This window comes from Anticarsia gemmatalis, chromosome 7 (genome assembly GCF_050436995.1).
Source record: "Anticarsia gemmatalis isolate Benzon Research Colony breed Stoneville strain chromosome 7, ilAntGemm2 primary, whole genome shotgun sequence".
NCBI lineage: Eukaryota > Metazoa > Arthropoda > Insecta > Lepidoptera > Erebidae > Anticarsia > Anticarsia gemmatalis.
This window is the reverse complement of record NC_134751.1, coordinates 9,047,352-9,066,644: the sequence shown is the minus strand read 5'-3', so window position 1 is coordinate 9,066,644 and position 19,293 is coordinate 9,047,352. Positions and strand designations below refer to the sequence as shown.

The 19,293-nt window shown below is 35.8% G+C and overlaps 4 protein-coding genes and 1 pseudogene across 9 annotated transcripts; 3 read left to right on the top strand and 2 right to left on the bottom strand.

Moving 5' to 3' along the window:
• The first annotated feature begins 62 nt into the window (after positions 1-62).
• On the top strand, positions 63-2,502 carry LOC142973954 (protein lin-9 homolog). Its single transcript, XM_076115986.1, has 2 exons — positions 63-141; positions 492-2,502. The coding sequence occupies exons 1-2, from the start codon at positions 111-113 to the stop codon at positions 2,183-2,185; spliced, it is 1,725 nt and encodes a 574-aa protein (XP_075972101.1). The 5' UTR covers positions 63-110; the 3' UTR covers positions 2,186-2,502.
• A 555-nt stretch (positions 2,503-3,057) lies between these two features.
• Nup50 (nuclear pore complex protein Nup50) lies at positions 3,058-5,622 on the bottom strand. The gene is made up of 2 exons (XM_076115985.1): positions 5,177-5,622; positions 3,058-4,846 (listed from the first exon to the last, which is right to left on the bottom strand). Exons 1-2 carry the CDS (start codon positions 5,339-5,341, stop codon positions 3,200-3,202), a joined length of 1,812 nt encoding a protein of 603 aa, XP_075972100.1. The 5' UTR covers positions 5,342-5,622; the 3' UTR covers positions 3,058-3,199.
• A 326-nt stretch (positions 5,623-5,948) lies between these two features.
• Positions 5,949-11,491, top strand: LOC142973950 (uncharacterized). 6 transcript variants are annotated; one of them, XM_076115979.1, is made up of 12 exons: positions 5,949-6,410; positions 6,503-6,535; positions 6,620-6,685; positions 7,127-7,524; positions 7,692-7,847; positions 8,232-8,358; positions 8,670-8,777; positions 9,030-9,096; positions 9,245-9,361; positions 10,040-10,210; positions 10,623-10,917; positions 11,211-11,491. In XM_076115979.1, the coding sequence occupies exons 1-11, from the start codon at positions 6,333-6,335 to the stop codon at positions 10,910-10,912; spliced, it is 1,611 nt and encodes a 536-aa protein (XP_075972094.1). In that variant the 5' UTR covers positions 5,949-6,332; the 3' UTR covers positions 10,913-10,917; positions 11,211-11,491. The 6 variants fall into 6 exon arrangements, with proteins under 6 accessions (XP_075972094.1, XP_075972097.1, XP_075972095.1 ...); XM_076115982.1 differs by having other exon boundaries at positions 5,950-6,410; positions 8,670-8,774; positions 9,248-9,361; positions 11,228-11,491; XM_076115980.1 differs by having other exon boundaries at positions 5,950-6,410; positions 8,670-8,774; positions 11,228-11,491.
• A 452-nt stretch (positions 11,492-11,943) lies between these two features.
• LOC142973952 (malate dehydrogenase, mitochondrial pseudogene) lies at positions 11,944-13,186 on the bottom strand (annotated as a pseudogene).
• Positions 13,187-13,533: 347 nt separating this feature from the next.
• Positions 13,534-14,662, top strand: LOC142974085 (malate dehydrogenase, mitochondrial-like). The gene has a single exon (XM_076116236.1). It carries the CDS (start codon positions 13,616-13,618, stop codon positions 14,660-14,662), a length of 1,047 nt encoding a protein of 348 aa, XP_075972351.1. The 5' UTR covers positions 13,534-13,615.
• Positions 14,663-19,293: the final 4,631 nt, after the last annotated feature.

Sequence of the window (19,293 nt, the reverse complement as noted above, 5' to 3'; positions counted from 1 at the left end):
AATGTCATCAGCAACAAGTCATTTTTAAACTAACTAAAATCGGTCCTCTGCCCTCTAGTTGATATCCGAACGAATTTGTTCTTGGCGCTCACATCTTCAAATTCAATCAAATGTACATCAACATGGCGGATAAATCAGAAAGTAAGTTTTGTTTATATTGTCATTATCTTATTTATAATAGTAAATACCAGCTTTGTTGTTACTTAAAATCAAATGTTTTTTTATTTCATTACTTACCGATACCTCAACGAAAGCTCTACAGTTTTCTCCACAAGAATAAATTGAATTGTAGTTCGCAAGATTCAAAATTTGAAAAAATTCAAATTTTCAGCCGAAATGTCAGTCAGTTTATTGTCGAAATTGAAATTATGTAGACGATTGTTTGTTCGATTCTATTGAAGAGATGTGTATAGATATAAATACTACCCAAATTCGTGACTAACATTTTTGGTCAGCAAGTTACATAAATAATGGTTATTATTTTCGTTCAGGAGACCAAGATGGTGAAGATTATTCACCGAGATCCCATTATCGTGTCAAGGAGGAACCTATGGACATGGATTTTCCCGAAGAGGAGGAAGAACCGCCAGCATTTGGACCAGCAGCGCTTGGCCTTCACAGAGTTGGTACTAAATTGCCGCCAAAACCTGCGCCAAGTGAACCAGTTCAAAAGCTAAATGCTCGAGGCATGCCAGCACGTATAAGAAAAAAGAACAGATTTATATTTGTTGACGACTTCGTAAATACTTCACCACCGCGGCAATCACCAAAACGTAATACAAAGATTGTTGCAAAAACTCCTAACAAGCAACCAAGTGCTAAAAAGCAGAAGTCACCAACTAAAGTTCAAAGGACAAATGATAAATATGATGATAAATCTGAACCTATCGGTGCTCAATCACCAGATACAAAATCTGGTCATAGAATAGGTATGAGACTAAGAAATTTATTGAAATTACCAAAAGCTCATAAATGGGTATGTTTTGAATATTTCTACAGCAACATTGATAAAGTTTTATTTGACGGGGAAAATGACTTCATGATATGTTTAAGAGAATCATTTCCCCAACTTACTAATCGCAAATTGACACAAGTACAGTGGTCTAAGATCAGACGAATGATGGGTAAACCTAGGAGATGTTCTCAAGCATTTTTTGATGAGGAGAGAAGAGAGTTGGAAAGAAAACGTAAACTTATTAGATTTATACAACAAAGAAAAGCTGCTGATATAAGTGTCAAAGACTTGCCAAATGAAATACCAATGCAATTAGTAGTGGGTACTAAGGTAACAGCTAGATTACGTAAACCACAAGATGGTTTATTTACAGGATGTATTGATGCAGTTGATACATCTAATAATACATACAGGATAACTTTTGAACGACCTAAATTGGGCACTCATTCTGTACCAGATTATGAGGTATTATCTAATGAACCACCAGATACTATCAGTTTATCAAGCATTGCAAAGAAATTCAGACCTAGATATGTTCTGCAAGATATATTCAGTTTGTATGAACCTACAAACAATAATGCTTCTGGTGATCCTCTAATTGGTTGTTCAGACATTGCTAAACACATGGATGCTATTGGTAGCTACCCATTTGCCCTTTTGGAATTGATTGTCAAATTAAGAAGAATATTAAATGCCAAAAGAGACAAAATAAACTTGTTAAAAGAGTATAATTGTGATGCAGAGAAAAGAAAATCATTTGGCCAAAAGATGCCTGAAGATTTTGAAAGAAAATATGCTGCTGTTGTTATTGACCTTGAGAGAATGAACATGGACTTACAAGAATATATAAATGAAGTTCAACAGTACTGTCAACAGATTGCTCCAGAGCCTAGTTTAGCAGCTATGTTGGTTCCTTCTCATTTACGAGAAATTTGTCATGAAAAAGCCACTTTATTAGTAGAAAAGAACAATAACGGATCAGTCAAAGACCCACAATTAATTGATCTTATTACAGATTTAATTGCATTAATGTTACAAGTGAAAAGCTTGTCAGATTCTGATCAGAATGCATATGAATTGACAGTTTTACAAGGCACTATGGAACAAATTAAAATGAAATTGGAGCCACAACACCAAAAAATATTCCAAAATAATATAGAGATTCATATGCACAGAATTCAAATGGGTTTGGGTCAAATGACACCTAACAGTTTTGTTACTGGTACATAGTGTGCAATACATAATATATTTTACTAATTTATGAAATTAATGATTGCTAGATGCAAAACTATTTTTAATTATTAAAATGTTTTGTCTATCAAGGGCCACACAACTACATGGTGCATATAATAATTATTAACAAAATTTTAGTTGTAATGGGGACACTATAGAAAAATCGTTTTGTAAGGAGAGAAGCTTACTTAGAAATGTAATTTATTATAAATTGGTTATGTGAGCTTACAATATTGCTCAGTGCCATGAATATAAAATACTTCTTGTATTTAAATGTATAATAGCTTAGAAATAAAAATAAAAGTGTAATCTTATTGTTTTTATTTTATTTACCTCATCACTACATTTACTCATCATCATTGCATTTCTATTTGACACGATAGCATGATGCATACTTACCTACCTATCGCATCGTAGGCTTTCAGCTGTTTTTATAAGATCAATTTTACTTAATGATAGCAGCTGCTGAAGACTGTTAAAGGAGATTTAGTCCTTGATATGATAACCTACGTCGTAGGTCCTCCCAGCTTATAGCTGTTGATAACTCTGTTTGGGTTATGCGCGAAAATACAGAAAATCATATTAGTTTTTTTATTCTGGAAGAACCTAGTAGCATTCTACTTACTATTTCTGAATGTGGTATATTTTTATATTGTATGCATAGTACTTTGCACGTTCTCTCATGGAGATTATGAGCTTATAATGTCAAGGTAACAATGCTTTTCAATTTAAAGTCTACGTGAGAGAATCCTATCTCCTGAAAAATATTCATGTAGGTATTTATGAGGAATTTACTTTACTAAGTTTGCACTTATATCTCTATCTAGTTAATGTAAGTATTGGGGTAATAATAATAATACATACCAAAAGATAATAGATGAAGTTTATTTCAAAGAAACTACACCTAGTAGATAGCATTATTGATTTCAATTTATTTGTCTAAGGTAAATTTAATTCAGATTAAAAACAGTTAATGTAAAATACAGCAACTACTTTCCGCAAACATTACTCTCATGTTTTATATTTATCTAATGTGGCTAGTAATTCATCTGCTTCTTCTGATGTCTTCACTCTAATCAATATTGGAGTTGGTGGTGGTTTAGAATCAGGTGTTGGAATGCAAACCATCATCACATTATTTTTACCCATCCTTTGTGTAGGTATAGCTGACACCAATATTAAATTCACTAAAACAGTGCCCAAATTTGTGTTGGCTCGAACTAACAGTTGATGCTTACCACTCTCTTCAACTTTCTTAATGTAAAGTGTTCCTACACCTTTGTCAACAAAATTGCCATCTTTCTTTACAAATATCTTGCATTTCTTATCAAAGACACTGTTTTCTTCAACAACTGGTGTGTATTCCACCTTTGGAGGTGCATCTTCATCATCTTCTTTATTAGTAGTATCTTCAGATTTTTCGGTATTTTGTTGTATGTTAGAACTGAAGCTGAAAGGTTTTCTCATACCAAATGAGAATGTTCCTGCAGACCCATTAGTAGTTGTGCTTGTGTTAGTAGCCAGGGAGAATGGGGAAGAAGATGTAGCAGCAAGAGAGAATGGAGATGTTGTTGTTGTACTTGATTGACTTGTTGTGGTTGCTGTACCAAAAGTAAATCCCTGAGCAGGAGGGCTTGATGCTGTTAAACTTGGTTGACTTGATGAAGTTGTGGTACCAAAAGTGAATCCTTTAGGCGGGCTTGATGCAGTTGTACCTATAGTACTAGCATTCGCATTAATTCCAAAAGAAAATGTTGGTTTTTCTGGTGTTGCAGTACTGCTGTTTTGAGGTGCAAATAAAGACTTTGAACTGGGAGATGTATTGAATAAAGAGGATCCAACAGTACTAGTATTGGTAGTAGTAGCTGGGATAGTACCTGAGTCTGTTTTAGGTACAGACAAAGTAGTTTTATCATTTGTCTTGTTACTCTCATCTGTGCTGGAGCCTTGTAACTCATCTTGTATTTCTTTTAGGTACTTCTCATAGTCATTAAATATTGGTGTAAGTATGCAAAGGGGAGTTTGTTCTACATGTTTTTTTATCCAGTTGCAAACTGACTCATTTAAGCCTTTCAGTTTGGAATAATATTTCATTTTCGACTCACTTGTATCATCAGATTTTTCAGCTTCTGTTGTATTTGATTTTGTAATCATACCAAAGTTACTTTGGACTGTGTTTGTCACTGGTTGTGTTTTGAATGGTGATGGATTAGAAGTTACTATTGCAAACTTATTAGAAGAAGCCAATGTGGTAGTTGATTTAGTAGAATCCGTCTTGTTATCAGTGGAGCTTGTAACAGTCTGGATTTTGAAAGGAGAGTCACCAACTGTTGAGTCAGGTTTAGATGTCATAAACATGTTTGATGAAGTTGTAGTATTTGTTGAAGAAACACCAAACAGTGAACTTGATCCAGTCAGGGTAGATGGAGAACCAAATGGTGATTTGGCTGGTGAAGCAGTACTAGTCTGAAGAGAAAATAAGCCTGTACCAGGACTAGTTGCAGAGGGTTTACTAGTGAATAGACTGGATGTTACTGATGAATCAGCTTTACTTGTTGAGTTGTCATTACTACCATTGGTCAGTTTTGACAAAAAGTCAAATGATGCAGGTTGTGTTTTATAAGCTGCTCCAAATCCACCAAAGACACTCTTTTTCGGCTGAAATGAAAAAAAGCAAAACATTACACATCTTACTGTAAACTCTGTTACTGTGTAGTAGAATGACACTTCTAGGATGTTGTATGTGTAAAATCTGTAAATTTGACCTTTAACATTTCAAAAGTAAATTACACTGTAATATATTAAGTATATATAGGCGAATCAGGTAAACCCGTGTGAAGCCGGGTGGGACCGCTAGGAACGGTATCCTCTTGCAATATAACACTTAAAACAATAACAGGTACCTAATTATTGATATAATCATTGTGAAAAAGATTAATTTATCTCATGAACCTATCTGATATTGATTACATGAATACTATAAATTACCTCATTGCCGATTTGCGAACGTCTTTTTACCGTCCTGATAACACGTTTCTCTAGAATATCCTGAGTCGCAGTTTTGAAAGGACCCGAAGAATCTTCTTCGACGGGATCATCTTGATCCCAATTTTCGTGGTTTAAATCGGTAGATGCTGGGCGTTTAATAGACATGCTATATGGTTTATAATTCTCTTTTAATTAATCGTATACAATAGTTTGGTCGTGGCGCCAATCACCATGTATTCCTTAGCATGTACATGACAATTTATTGCCTGTATCAAGTTAACGGCTGTAGTATTAACTTTCCTGGCTCAGGCTACAATCGTTTCGTTGTGATTTGCTCCTTATTATTTTGATACACATTAACAGTTTTCACATTGACCGACAGAATCGCGAAGACATGCGAATCCATTTGCTGAACGATTCTATTGAATGATTTTTGTTGACTTGATTTGATTCGGAACTGAACCACAAGGAAAAGACCAAAGACCGAATGACTATCGTGAACAGTGATGTGAAAAGTCACTCGAATATGTAATTCAAAGCTTTTATTTTTATTTAACTAGTACTAAATAGGGTAGATAATATTATAATATCAACTGAATAAACAAAAATTAGCGATAAAGTAAAACAAGAATTTTGCTTAAAAGATGATATCATTATATTGATCTACAGCAGCAGATATTTTCGTCTCAACAATACTATAAAAATGCATCATATAAAGTATAACGTGTATAAAGCGGTTTTAAATATATTACCATGTGTTGTTTAAATTTGTGTGTGTGTGAATGAACGTTGTAATAAAAACTTCTATGTATTTCACTATATACATGCATGTACAGTATGTACTACTATTTCAATTGAATTGAACTCACTTCGTAGATAAAAGTTGAAATTGTGCTATACTTTTAACCCAATTTTAAAACATGGAAGTATTTTTACTTTGTTGTAGAATATTTTGTTAGATTATATAATTCGTAAGAAAACCGTGTAAAGTTTCTGAAAGATTACAATAATTATGTTTCCTTGTTACTGTTTGTGAAACAAGAGTTGTTTCTTCGGGAACATATCGTTATTTTCGTTTATATATATTTAGAGTTTGAGGTAGATATAGCGGCATTAACTATTTTTTAGTAAAAGCGTAGTTTGTAGTTGTTAAACAATGGAAGTATCAAATGAGATAAAAGAAGATATACGTAAAACGCAGTCGGACTTGAAAAATGCGATACGAATCCATCAGGTTGGTATTGTGTTGTGACTGTGAATTATTTTTACTTTCATCCTAGTTTGAAACAACTGCAAAGGTAATATTAAAAACTGTATTTCTTCCAGGTTTGGGTTGCGCGCCTACAGGAAGATGAAAATGTAAGAAACAAAACTTGTTAAACATATTCGCTCAGATCGCAAAAAGATTTCAAAATATATTTTTATCTCGTATTTTGTCCACAGAACATTCATCTGAAGTCGAAAGTTATGGAAGCAGAAAAAGAAATTATTGCAATAGGACACACTCAAGTAAGATAATTTAATATAATCTCATGTTTTTTTAAAGAAATTAGGTAATGAGATGTGCCTTATTACATCTACATATTGTTATGATGTAATGTGTTATTAAATTAATAATACTTGGCCTTACATTTCTATTATAGGAAATGTTGCAAAACATTTAATGTAAATAAGATCCAGGTTAAATTTTATCACTTATATTAATGGACTAACTTGTAGGTAAACAACATACAAAAGAATGTGCCCTTTGTGTTTTGAAGATTTTATACATTTTTAATATTTATTATATAAATTATATTATTGTATAAATTATTTACCATTGTATATGTGTGTGTGTATAGAAGAATTTTGTAATTACTATCTCTTAATATTTTATATACAACATTGAGATTTACATAACCATAATTAGTTAAATAAATAATACTAAGTTTATTCTTGGTCTATGTACAGAAACTGGTGGTGGAGAGACTGCGGAGGGAGCTTGAACTATACCAGCAGCGATTGAAGCAACGAAACAAACACATCAACATTGAAAATGACAACAAATATGTAGCACAACAATTAAGGGACCACCAATTACAATATCGTAGTAGAAATAGAACTGTATCACTGTTGAAACCTTCAGTGCTGAATGAAATACACATTAAGAGTGAAAATAATAGTGATGATATAAAAGAGAATATATCTGATTCTGAAAATGATATTAAATCGGGGAATGAGAAGGAGAACTCCAATCATAGCGAGAATGAGGATAAAGAAAAGTATCAGAGAAGTTTTTCACAGCATATGGTGAATGATAGTAGAAGTAATTTTGTTAATGCCCTCAACAAAGTCAAGGAGGCTTTCAGGTAAGCATTCACTAATCTATAAACCAACATTCTCAACCATTCAACCATTTGAATAAAGAAGCATCAAAAAAGATAATGCTGTGTCACTATTGATATATACACCCTACTTAGTCCTTGCCATGCCCTTGGCATGTTGCCAGTATTAATTTTTACTCATATTGTTACAGTGGAAATAAGCTGCCCCATGCGCACCAAGACAGTAATGAGTGGCAGGAGACTAAGTCTGATTCAGACTCGTCAGGTCGGGCTGCATTGTCGCCGACGCCTTCACCCCCGCCGCTACCAGGGCCTGGCGAGCCAGTAACTAAGGAGACATTTCTGAGGTAAGATAGAGATAATATGTTTGAAGATTTTTCTCTCTATTGCACCCTACATCTTTGAGCTAGCACAGAACTCGTGATTTTAAATATAGATAAAGCAAAACAAGTTTTTGATGTGGTAGCCAAGTGGCATTCTCTAGACTCTCCTTACTTCTCTTGTAGGAACAAGACATCTTCATTAGGTGTTTTTTTTTATGAAGAAAAGCATTTATAGTCATCATTGTGTAATATTGAAATGTAACTATGGCTTTTTGTATATAAAAAAATACTATCCATTCTAATAGGTTGTTGAGAATAGCCTTTTAGCAATAAGAGTATTTGAAGAACCTAGAAAAATAATATTGAGTATTTGATGTTTTGCATTTGTATAAGTATTCCATTTTTCAGACTTATAGGTTTGATAACACCACTGCAAAAGGAATTGATTGAAAAGAAGAGAAGTGAACGACGCAAAAGGTCTACAACAAGTACAAACAGAAATGATTTCTTGTATGGAAGCTATGAATTGTTGCCTGTAAGTAGTAAAGAAAGTAGTCAGAAGCAAACAAAAAAAAAATATTTCCAAAGACTAGTAATCAATAAACTCAAATAAACAATCTTTCGAAGTTCCTCCTCTTTTTTGAAGTTGTTGTAAAAATAGCCTGAGCTATGATGATGTAATGATGAGCTAGTGATACTACTCCAACCACTATATTTTTTGTATACTCTGTAGCACTTTAAGTACTACTTAAATATATAATTCATAAAAAAATATGCAGCTATCATCATAACCATTTTATTATTACAAAATATAGATTAAATAATTTGTTTTTTTTTTCATTTCAGAAAAAGAAAAAGTACAACACTTTTCCATATTTACAAACGCACAATGATCCGCCTCAGACTAGGTCGGCTAAGTTACGTAAGCAGCAAGGAGAACAGGGTCCAAAGGTAGTAAGTAAGCCTTTAAATGTTCCTTCATTTTCTATAGAATACTTACTCTCTTGTTCATAAACACACTATAAACCTATTTTAGTTAAAACACTACAGAAAAAAAGGGGAAACCAAGTATTGCCTCAGTATGCACGTTGGGTAAATGACGTTAATCTCCATGCAATATTAGATAATATAATTGTACACATAAAATTCTAATTTAATTTTATATAAAAGATACATACGATTTTAAAAACGCATATTCTTTTGCAGCAATCTCAAAGTCAGAGTAAAACTTCGCGTGAAGGCTCACCTTCTGGGTCGTCTACAGAAAACAGAGGTTCGTATACATTCCTGCCCATTACTGATTTCTTTGTGGATTTAAATTAATATGTAGGTACATTAAAGTTTAAAGACCACTTATGTTACAAAACGGGATTAAAATGTATAAAATATTGGGATTTAGTACTTATCATGTTTATTTTTAGTAGGGTGGACGAATGGGAAACCGGCGTGGGCCGCTACCCTTCCGGCTAGTTTGTCAGTGGAGCCTGTTTACGCGAATCACAACCACAAGAAAGTGTGTCACGTGTGTGGACGAAATGGTAAGCATATCTGTGATATTTTGTAAAATACATATTGTTTAACCACTTATAGAACAAAGGCGCACCTCGCCTCTTTCGAGCAGTTCGCGACAAACTCTAATCAAGGACCAAGAGTCGCATTAGAAGACAGAATGATCACCGAGAAAGGTTACGATACAGCGTAACTGGGTCGATAGGCTGAAGCCCATTCTAAAAACATCTAAACTCGTCAGATGGTAGTCAGTTCAAGACATATCAGATTACAAGCTAAATAGAAAATAGAGAGTTTTTTTACCCCGTTACTGTCCATCTGCTGGGCAGGCAGGGTACAATGAGGGTGGAAAGGGCAACCGCGTGGCGTGCGACTTGCGGTTCTACGCGCAAGCAGTCATCCCGTCGCACGTCACATACGCGGAATTGGCAGGCACTCGTGGGGTTTTAGTGGGTATGACCGCCCTTCTGGCGGGAGAGTCCCACATAACCCTGGGCTCCACCCAGGGTGCAGGGTATGGGTAAGGCATTTCCCTACGAAAAAAAAGGGTACAATGAGGGAAGGGTAAGGTCTCGAGCTAACCACACTGGCTGAGTGGGTTGTTTACTTTGATTTACTCTCAAGAAATGATATGAGATTGTGTTCACAAGCTTCTTGTTGAGAACTTTTGAATCTGCAGGTGTTTGATAAATAACATGTTTGTATAGACGTGACGTCGCTGCTGGTGTGGTGCGTGTCGTGCGGCGTGTGGCAGCACACGGGCTGCGGCGCGGGCGCGGCTTGTGCTGCGTGCCGCGCCGCGCTGCCCGAGCCGGCGCACGACCCCGACCCCGACCCCGAGCGCGCCGCCCGGGCACAGCATGCGCTGCTGTTTAGAGGTACCTCCCTAATTATGCTTACACTTAAATTACGACAGGATTCACATTCTGATAAACTGAAAAAAAAATGGCATTTAATTTATAGTGGTAAGAGTATTAAGCAGTATTTTTTTCCCGTATAAAGGTGTCTGTGTCGGTGTCCCGTTTGTGCATAAGAAAAAGGTGACACCTAATTGGCTGGATTTTATATTGCTGAAATGGAACACCATTGGGATTCCAATATAACCTGTGATTAAAATTCTCTATTCTATGACCGACGTACTAAGCTATCTGGGATTGAGAAAAGTTATATTTTATTCTGTACTTATTGATGCACCCGTTTGTAGTGACCCCTTATGTGTGAATTGACCATCTCCTAAATGTATCTTAAAGAAAGTGTAACTTATAAAGACGGAGAAATATTATTACGTAGATATTTTTACGTTTCCAGATAAGCTCGCCGAGAGAAAAAGTCTTCAGGAAAAGAACATAAAGCTTTGTGTGGAACTGCGTAAACTGGAGGCAAGGGCGGCCACGCTAAAGGAGAACTTGGACGAACACAATGCAGAAAAACGACAGCTATTGGCCGATCAGATAAAGACGCAGAGAAATTTGCAAAAGCTTCTAGACTTTATCAGTCAGTTCAAGGAGACGTCGATAAGTATTAGATCGACCTCTGTTAGCGAGTCTGGCAGCGAAATTAGTAAAAGTAATGAAGAATGAGGGTGGTAAGTTCAATCATATTAATATCACGCCTGTTAAACCGGAAGATGTAGCCAATGGTGTAAAACACTCACGTTTCGCCATTAAAAATGTTAGTTCTATGTAATAGGGGCCTTTGCCATATTTTAATTCAAAGATACTGATATTATAGATTTTACTTGTACTTACTTGTCCTTCTCTCACTTCGAAGCAGCTGATCAGTAGTGATCAGTTATAAATGTCTTTTGACAAAATTAGAGATTGTATTATTAGGGAAGGACTGTGAAGGACATAGAATAGATAATTTAGGTCTAACTAGCTTTTCTATTGTTTCAGGTAGCGTGTGATGGCGTACATTGATGTTTTACATATTTTGTGGTCGGTGTGAAGTGATTTATGAATTGTTGATATAGGTTGATAGATTGAAAGTTTCGACGTGAAGTTTCAGTAGCTCAAAATTTAGTCTTAGTGAATATTTTTGATGATAAAGCGAAAAGAATTCTAAATTTATTAGTTTTGTCGTTTATCTTGATCAAGTTGTATATTTTAGGAAATATTGGTCGGTTAAAATTAATTTCTGAATAAATGTTGCGAATGTAATATTTTTGTTCATTTTAATGGAAAATTTGTATTGCAAAAGTTTCTACATTGATTTGTTTAGATGGAGTACCTAAATCAAATCTATTAAATTAAATCAACTGATTAGCCAAAAGTGAAGTGTTCAGTATTTGATTCCTAATATAGGTTAGATGTAGTTAATGTCAATAAAATGAATTTTGTTCCGACTAACATAAATATAAGGGTTGTTAACAAGTTGTTTTACGGAGAATCTATTGTCCGTCCTTTTCTAATTCAGGATTTTTTAAATATTGAAAAGAGAAGACAACAATTTAGCATTAACCAAACAACGTTTTTATGTAAGAAAGGACGCTGTCCTTAACTTTAATGTATCTTAATTATTCTCTGTGATATGATTATTTTTCCTTAGGTTGTTGAGCAGTACATTGTAAAAACGTGATTGTAAGAATCTTATGTAAATAAATATTCGTAAATTGGTAACAATTGTTTTATTATTTTTCAATTTTTTTGGTTATAATTTACACAGTTTAGTGTTACATTATGTAATGGGTGAGAATTCATTTATTCGTAAAATAAGTAGCTGCGACGAATTTGAGGATAAACTTATGCGTATTCCAGTATTTTCTTTCCCTTTAATATATCTTTGCGTAGCTGTTTGATGCTATGTTCTAAAAGATAACATTCGTAGTGTGATAATTTAGTGTATATTTGCATTTCTTTAACACCGCCTTGGTTTAAATGTACCAGCCCAGAGAAATATTCAGTGCCAAAGTCGTTATTCTCGACGAAAGAGTTCACGGAGGCAGGTTTACCGTCTAAAGCGTCAAGTATACTGCGCGTGAACAAAAATGCACTGTATGCGATCGACAGCGCCGGTGCGAACCCTCTTTTAGCTTTCGTTACGCTATCGCTGGACTTCTGAAATCTTGTAGTAAACTGTTCTGCTACACCTAGTTTGAGATTTGAACATGGATTTGCCTGTGATAGTAGAGGTATAGACGTCTTCTCTGAATGTCCACCGATAACGGGCACATAAACTTGACTAGGATTCAAATTGTGGTCGGCTGCATACAATGATTGTGCTCGTAACACGTCAATGTTAGTAATACCGAATAATTTCTTGGGATTAAAATGACCATGATTTCTTATTACTTCGGCAGCCATTGGCACAAGACTGTTTATCGGATCCGTAACTATTCCCACAAAAGGCATGGGTTTTAATCGAGATATTTCTCTGGCTGCCGTCTTTATGAATTCTGTGTTCGTAGCGAACCAGAGTTTTTCAGTTATTCCAGGTTTTCGTGTAGTTCCACCAGCTCCTATAACAATTTGGGAATTTTTCATGGCTGTTTCCAAGGTGTCATTTCCTACGTATCCTTTGACAGTAGCATTGGTCGGAATGTGCGAGAGGTCCAGCGTAACGCCCTGTGTTTGTACTAGTGAGTCGTGCGCTATCAGTCTTGTTATATTAGGCTGCGAGCGCAGCAGCAGACAGATTGTTTGTCCGATGTCGGTCGCAGCTCCCAGCACAGTCACCTGATGATGCCTGATACTTGCACACAGAGGTGTGGCAATCTTTCTCACTAATAAAGCTTTGCTGGACATTGCGTTGGATGTGTTTACGGTTTGTTATGATGAATTTTGCATTATTTTTGAGATTTGAGGCCGAAACCAAAGGGACAGAAAACGTGTTTTGTAATTCCATGTGACAGTTATTTTGTATTTTGTCTATTATAGTCACAGTTATTCTTTTGTCGTTGATACAGTATTGTCAAAATAGGTTAGCAAAAAGAATGTTAAAACCTGTAGATGCACTGTCTTTCTATAGGGTATCTAAGTATGAAGCTTAATATGAAAAATTGGGCACCTTACTTGCATGCCAACTACATGGCAGTAGAGATGTTGACAATTTGTACATATTCATACCGTTAAATAAATGTGTGGAGCATTACTAAGTTCGTCTCCTCTTATTCATACCGTTCTCTTTGTTGAGAAGGTTTTTCAAGAAAATTATATGATACATTATGCTACTTTCAGTGTCAAACTCCGTCACAACCAGTCACATTACAACAATATTTATTTACAATGTAATCAAAATACATTCTATACAATAATTTCAACTATTAATAGTACCGGGAAAAGAAGATGTTAGGCCGCAAAGTAATAAAAAATCTTTTATCTTACACACTAAAGTCTTGTGTGTGTACAAACTATTCACCGCAGCGAAACATTCAGGTATCTCTAGTCGGTACAACTAACGACGTAGGATCAAATCTAGCAATCTTACTGAAACAAAGCAATAAGTTCGATCAACTGAATTTATACGATGACGATTGCAAGGTTAAAGGAATAGGGATGGAACTGAATCACATTCCCGGCGGACCAGAAGTACGCACGTGGGCCGGAGACAGTTCCTTACAGAACTCTATTCGCAACTCTGACCTGGTTGTCATGGTTTATAGAGTACCTCGCAAGCCTGGTTATACTAGAGAACAAATGTTGTCAGCTAACGCACCTGCTGTGCAAAAACTTTGCCGAGCCATAGCGAACGAGAACCCCAATGCATTTCTAGCCATCGCAACGAATCCCTTAAATTCCGTGGTACCTTTTGCTAGCGCTCTTATGTATAAGTATGGGTGCTACAATCCTTTCAAAATGTTCGGCATAACTCATATAGACACAGCACGAGCTCGCATGCTTACTGCGAGAGCCCTTCAGATAAATCCGTTAGACCTGACCGTGCCTGTTATAGGAGGGCATTCCGATGACACAATTATACCTTTGTTCTCGAACATGGCACCGTGTGCAACTGTTGTGGATCCTTATAAAGCAGATACTTTGACTCGTCTCGTGAGGAAAGCAGGGACTGAAGTCGTCTTTCAAAAACATGGCAAAGAGTGCGCAACTTTAGCTATGGCGTGGGCTATTAACGAATTCATCAACTTAATGATAGACGCAATTCGTGGACAAGAAGTTATAGTCAACTGTTTTACTGCAAACCCAAACTTTGGAACTAGATTTTTTTCTGGAGCAACAAAAGTTGGACCGTACGGAATAACGCAAGCATGTCATAGTTTTCAGCTAAGTGACTTTGAATCATTTCTTTTAAATACCGCAGTGCCCCTCATTAATCGAGATGTGGGACTGGGAGAGGAATACGTCAAGTATATTGAAATGATGGAAAAATATTAAATTCATTCAGTTTTGTCCCATTTTAGAGAAAATAAAAAAATAGTAACATTTTATTTGTTGACTCATTTATTCATCTTTGAAAATCATTCCCTTCCTTCAACCCTCAGCTGGCCAACTGGGTGGTTCGTATCTACAAATATGCGAAGCGGTGATAATGTAGAGTTGGTCACATGCCATAAGTCTCTGACCCTACCAAGATTGTTGTTTAAAATGAAATGATATTTTTTTCATGCCTACGAATGTACTTATTTCATTATTTGTAATAATAAAACGATTCTATTCACATTTAAAACATCCACGAAAACCAACAGTGTTGTTCGTAGTAAAGTACAGTTAAAATGTGCTCAGTAATCGCTGGGTAAATACGCTTTTATAGGGCATTGAAAACAAAGCTATAAGAATAGCGAGCGGTAATCGAAGCTGACGTGTGCATCGTTCGGTTGTAACGGTCCAATATCGAACAAATGGCTAGGTGGAGACGCAAAGCGGCCATCCGAGTCGCATCTCATTCGGTGAACATTGTAACTGCTGTGGCGACTTGTTCCTCTTACTACTGAACTACTTGGACCGCGTTCACAATGGACATTCGCATTTAATTTTGAAATACGTATTTAAAACACAGGTGCAAATAATTTATTTAACTGTAGCCCGAAGCTGTACAGACGGTACTTTTGAGTATCGAGAGTATGACATTTTAAACGAACTCCAAAAATAGTTCCTCTGGTGGGCACTAGAGGCGTTTTGGAGGAGATTTTCGTACAAAATTCAATAGAAAATCACCCGTCAGTTTCGGAACTTTGTCTAAGTATAGAAATCTTTAGATCTCAGCGAATTACAGTAAGTGTATGCGCATTTTACAGTTTAATGTTCGCCGTTTTGGCATAGGTACGAGACTTGGTCGCGAGCTGGCTCTAACGACTGGCGTTAGTACCCCTCTTCATAAAGTTAATAGAGCTAGATTTGCACTAATATTCTAATTGTAGCAGATCATGTTCGTATCCAGTAATTTATTAATTTATTCAATAGTACTGTATAATCATTGCATCAAGTAACTGTCTAATGAACTGAACTGATTAGCTAGCGAGACTTTAATAGCCTATCATCAATACGGTAAAATAATGATATGTAAAATGTAATGAGTTCACACGTTAACAAGAAGCTGCTGTATTCATTTTATGATTTAATAGTTACAGGGATACTTGTTAGCACGTTATAAGCTTGTGAATAATGCTTGTGAACTTGTGGGATACTTACATGCTGTTTAATTCAGCGAATAAATCAGTTTTAATGAACAACAGCTCGAACATTTTTTGTAACTAAGATTGCACAGCGCCTCTTGTGGAAATCAAAGATACTAACATCGATTTAGTTTCTCTAACTACTGAGACTTATTGATGTATTAATTTGGTATGATTATCCATTACTGAACGTTGGATCACGGGGATCCTGCGGTAACTTTTGTAGAAAAAGTGATAGTAATAAATGCGAATTACAAGTAAGGATCACCGGGTGTGAAACAAGGTTCATTGAAAAGCTGCAGTTACCACGTGTTCTAAAGTCGAATTTACCTCCCAATATAATTTCATGTGATCCTAACTTAACAGGCGGGGAGCGTTCTCAGCTCGGTGCAACCGCAAATAAGGATCGTAACGACAGGGTTAACTTTAAGATAATCGCTGAGCGGCCATACGGGTCCGCCGCGGCGTTACATTGAGTTTAATGTCTTTCGGTCTTGACGACCCCCGCGTCTGTCGGTGTTAACTTGAGCGAGGGTTAAGGGTCGGCAGACCGGTGATTACAACTCAGTAAGGAGCATTTATTGTCACTACACTGTTTCTGATTGCGTGTGTACCACATTAACGTTTTGCCTTATATTACGGTTGTTGTAATGTCATTCGTGGTCGTGATTGGCTCGGTTATCGCCGGATTGGGTTGTATTTCGATTACGAATAGAATTTAAGTGCGGATGCTAGTGTGGGGAGGAGTATTGCGGTATTTACTATTGCCGAAAGGACTCTCATGGTCGTCACTCACATCTAATCAACGCTTTATATATGCGAACTGCAGTATTACGAAGTAACAGTATCTATATTATTAACATCTATTAAAATTTATACACCTTACACTTAGCTTGTCTGCTGGGCAAAAAAAAAATCTATGATCAAGTTTAGCTTATTTGTATTAGAAACACTTCCATTTCCTATATATGTAAGTAGGAACTGGAATATACGAAGTTAGTATAATAACTCATTAGATTTTCAGTGAACGTTTTCCTCAACCAAATATTTTCTAGTTACAGGAACGCGATAACTTACTTTTGTTATTTAATCAAATATTTACACATCTCTAGAACTGTCAAATAGTACCTAAGTAAGTTTAAGAAGATTGGAAAAAGTCTCGTAGACGTACATTTCAGTAAAGTTTGGGGGAAGTCGTCGAAGCGTCCCGTGGGTGTCGTCTGTCGACTCCTTTAGTGAACGATCTCAAACCAAGCGGAGAACTGCAAAGCAAAGAAGTATTTTAAAGGTAAGAAAAATCTATTATTGTTTGAAATCCTGCTCGTAAATGATTTCTCAAATCCTGCTTTAAGAAGATGATTTGGTTCCAGGTAATAAATCCGTTTATTAATTGATTATTTTTCCTTGCGGAATTATTCGACAACAATAATGACTATTCCTTTAAAAAAACTAAATAAGTACCTACTAACACCTTTGATGGCCCTTTTTTTGGCGTGGAATGTGGATGGCGTTTAATCAAACCATTTGATCTACATATATGTTAGTAAAAAAATGCGTGAAGTTGAGCAGTCCCGTTTCCCACAAGTCGTTATCTTCAAGTTGTTTGCTAAGCCCGCCACGCCAACAATTGCAAATGGCTATAATTCTAACTACACCGATAAATCACCTACACCCCGTTGAAGTTTTTTTCCCTTGAGGGTGCACCTCCTTTCCACCATTGTTAGTGATTGATCGCGCCTTTCCTATACTTAAACTTTCAAAACGCTCAAGAACATGTGTTACTGAAGTTTCGACAACATATCGACGCTAATATATTCGGATTTGGGAGTTTAATTTGTCGTTTATTTGAATGTGATTTGATAATATGGAAACGTGAAATTGATGCTATGTTGTAACGTGCACGAACATTACATGTTTGCTTGTTTTGGCTGTAGCTACGTCCAATCTTAATGGATTTGCGAACCTCGGTGAGAAGCAATTGCAATATCAATCGAACTAAAGCAATAGTTTGTGTAATGTGTAATATTGGGTATGAGGCTAATTGAGATTGATCAAGGAGTCACACCTAATAATTTGTAACGACGATGTGTAAGTTGTTTGTTATAAACCAGATTTGTAGAAAATTTTAAGATGTCTCACTGGGATATCGTTCTTTATAGGGATAGTTCAAATTGCTGTAGTTTGCTCCATTAAACTATCGAGAAAGTTTAACAAATATCGATGTTCATGTAGTATATAATCAGTTGCTCGATTATCTACCACAACCGATAACGGGCTAGCTATCGACAGATTTGGTATGAAAACCTGATCAGTGCTTCTGGCGGGTACCGTAGAAACCACATGAATAAGTACATTTTAAATGGCAAATTCTCGAAATTCTATAATGTCGACTGTAGAAAATACAGTATAGGAAATATTTTTAATTGCCAAAGTAAATGGTTATAAAACGTTTTATTATCTTAATAAGAGTAATAGAAGTAAATGAGTTGATGTGAAGAAACAATAAATTAAACGTCGATGACGCCCCCGGGAGCCAGTGGTGATGTTACAGGCAATTTATAGCCAACACTAATTGTTCTCAATTTATACTTCCTATATAATACCACTGGAGTATATGTTCCGTGTTGATATAGTAGCTATTATATAAATTAATCGTCAAATGTGTTGCTAAGCGCGAAACTCAAGAACAGTGCAATCAATTCGACTAATTGTTTATGTAAAATTATCTTAAAGGCAGAATTTTTTTATGGAAGAAAATTCGTGAGCTGAAGTGTACGAGTTGGCTAGTCAAATAAAGATTCATGATAGAAAAATCGTATGTAGAATTACCACAGCCGTACCACCATAGTGTGTATTTGTATGCAAAATTTTCGGGAGGTAAGATTCTCACACGGATCAATAAATTATTCGAGTGTACTCCAGAGATAGCTAGATTCTGGTTATACTTTGTGTCCGATGCTTGTATGTCTGTAAACGTGCTTGGGTAACAGGACCAAATCCTATTGCGTCATATATTTATAATTGTTTTAAGCAAACCATTAATAGTGGTGCATGCGGTAAAATAATTGGATGCCAGTAATAGGCTCGTTGCCAGATATACTCACAACGTCAGCTCATAGCGTCTTTAGTTCTGCGCTATTTCTGCCACTTCGTTATGAGGAGGCGCTTCAAATCACTGCCAAATGCAATTTATTCTAGTTAAATTGTCATACAGTTCCTGTTACTAGTTTGTATGACACGTTGAACTAATTTATTGTACTCCATAAAAGCCCATGTGTAATCCCATTCGTCTCGTGTCAGTTTTGAAAGAATTTTGATAAACCGGTCCAAGATAAAGCTATGGAAATGTCTGTCTTAAGAAAATATCTACTCCAGATTGTTTACATTAAACAC

Excerpts from the sequence above, each read along its gene's own strand:
- LOC142973950 (XM_076115979.1), top strand. The coding sequence starts at position 6,333 with ATGGAAGTATCAAATGAGATAAAAGAAGATATACGTAAAACGCAGTCG. Across the intron at positions 6,686-7,126 it reads TTGCAATAGGACACACTCAA|AAACTGGTGGTGGAGAGACT; the intron begins GTAAGATAATTT and ends GTCTATGTACAG. Across the intron at positions 7,525-7,691 it reads AAAGTCAAGGAGGCTTTCAG|TGGAAATAAGCTGCCCCATG; the intron begins GTAAGCATTCAC and ends ATATTGTTACAG.
- LOC142973954 (XM_076115986.1), top strand. The coding sequence starts at position 111 with ATGTACATCAACATGGCGGATAAATCAGAAA. Across the intron at positions 142-491 it reads CATGGCGGATAAATCAGAAA|GAGACCAAGATGGTGAAGAT; the intron begins GTAAGTTTTGTT and ends ATTTTCGTTCAG.
- LOC142974085 (XM_076116236.1), top strand. The coding sequence starts at position 13,616 with ATGTTAGGCCGCAAAGTAATAAAAAATCTTTTATCTTACACACTAAAG.
- Nup50 (XM_076115985.1), bottom strand. The coding sequence starts at position 5,341 with ATGTCTATTAAACGCCCAGCATCTACCGATTTAAACCACGAAAATTGG. Across the intron at positions 4,847-5,176 it reads GTTCGCAAATCGGCAATGAG|CCGAAAAAGAGTGTCTTTGG; the intron begins GTAATTTATAGT and ends TTTTCATTTCAG.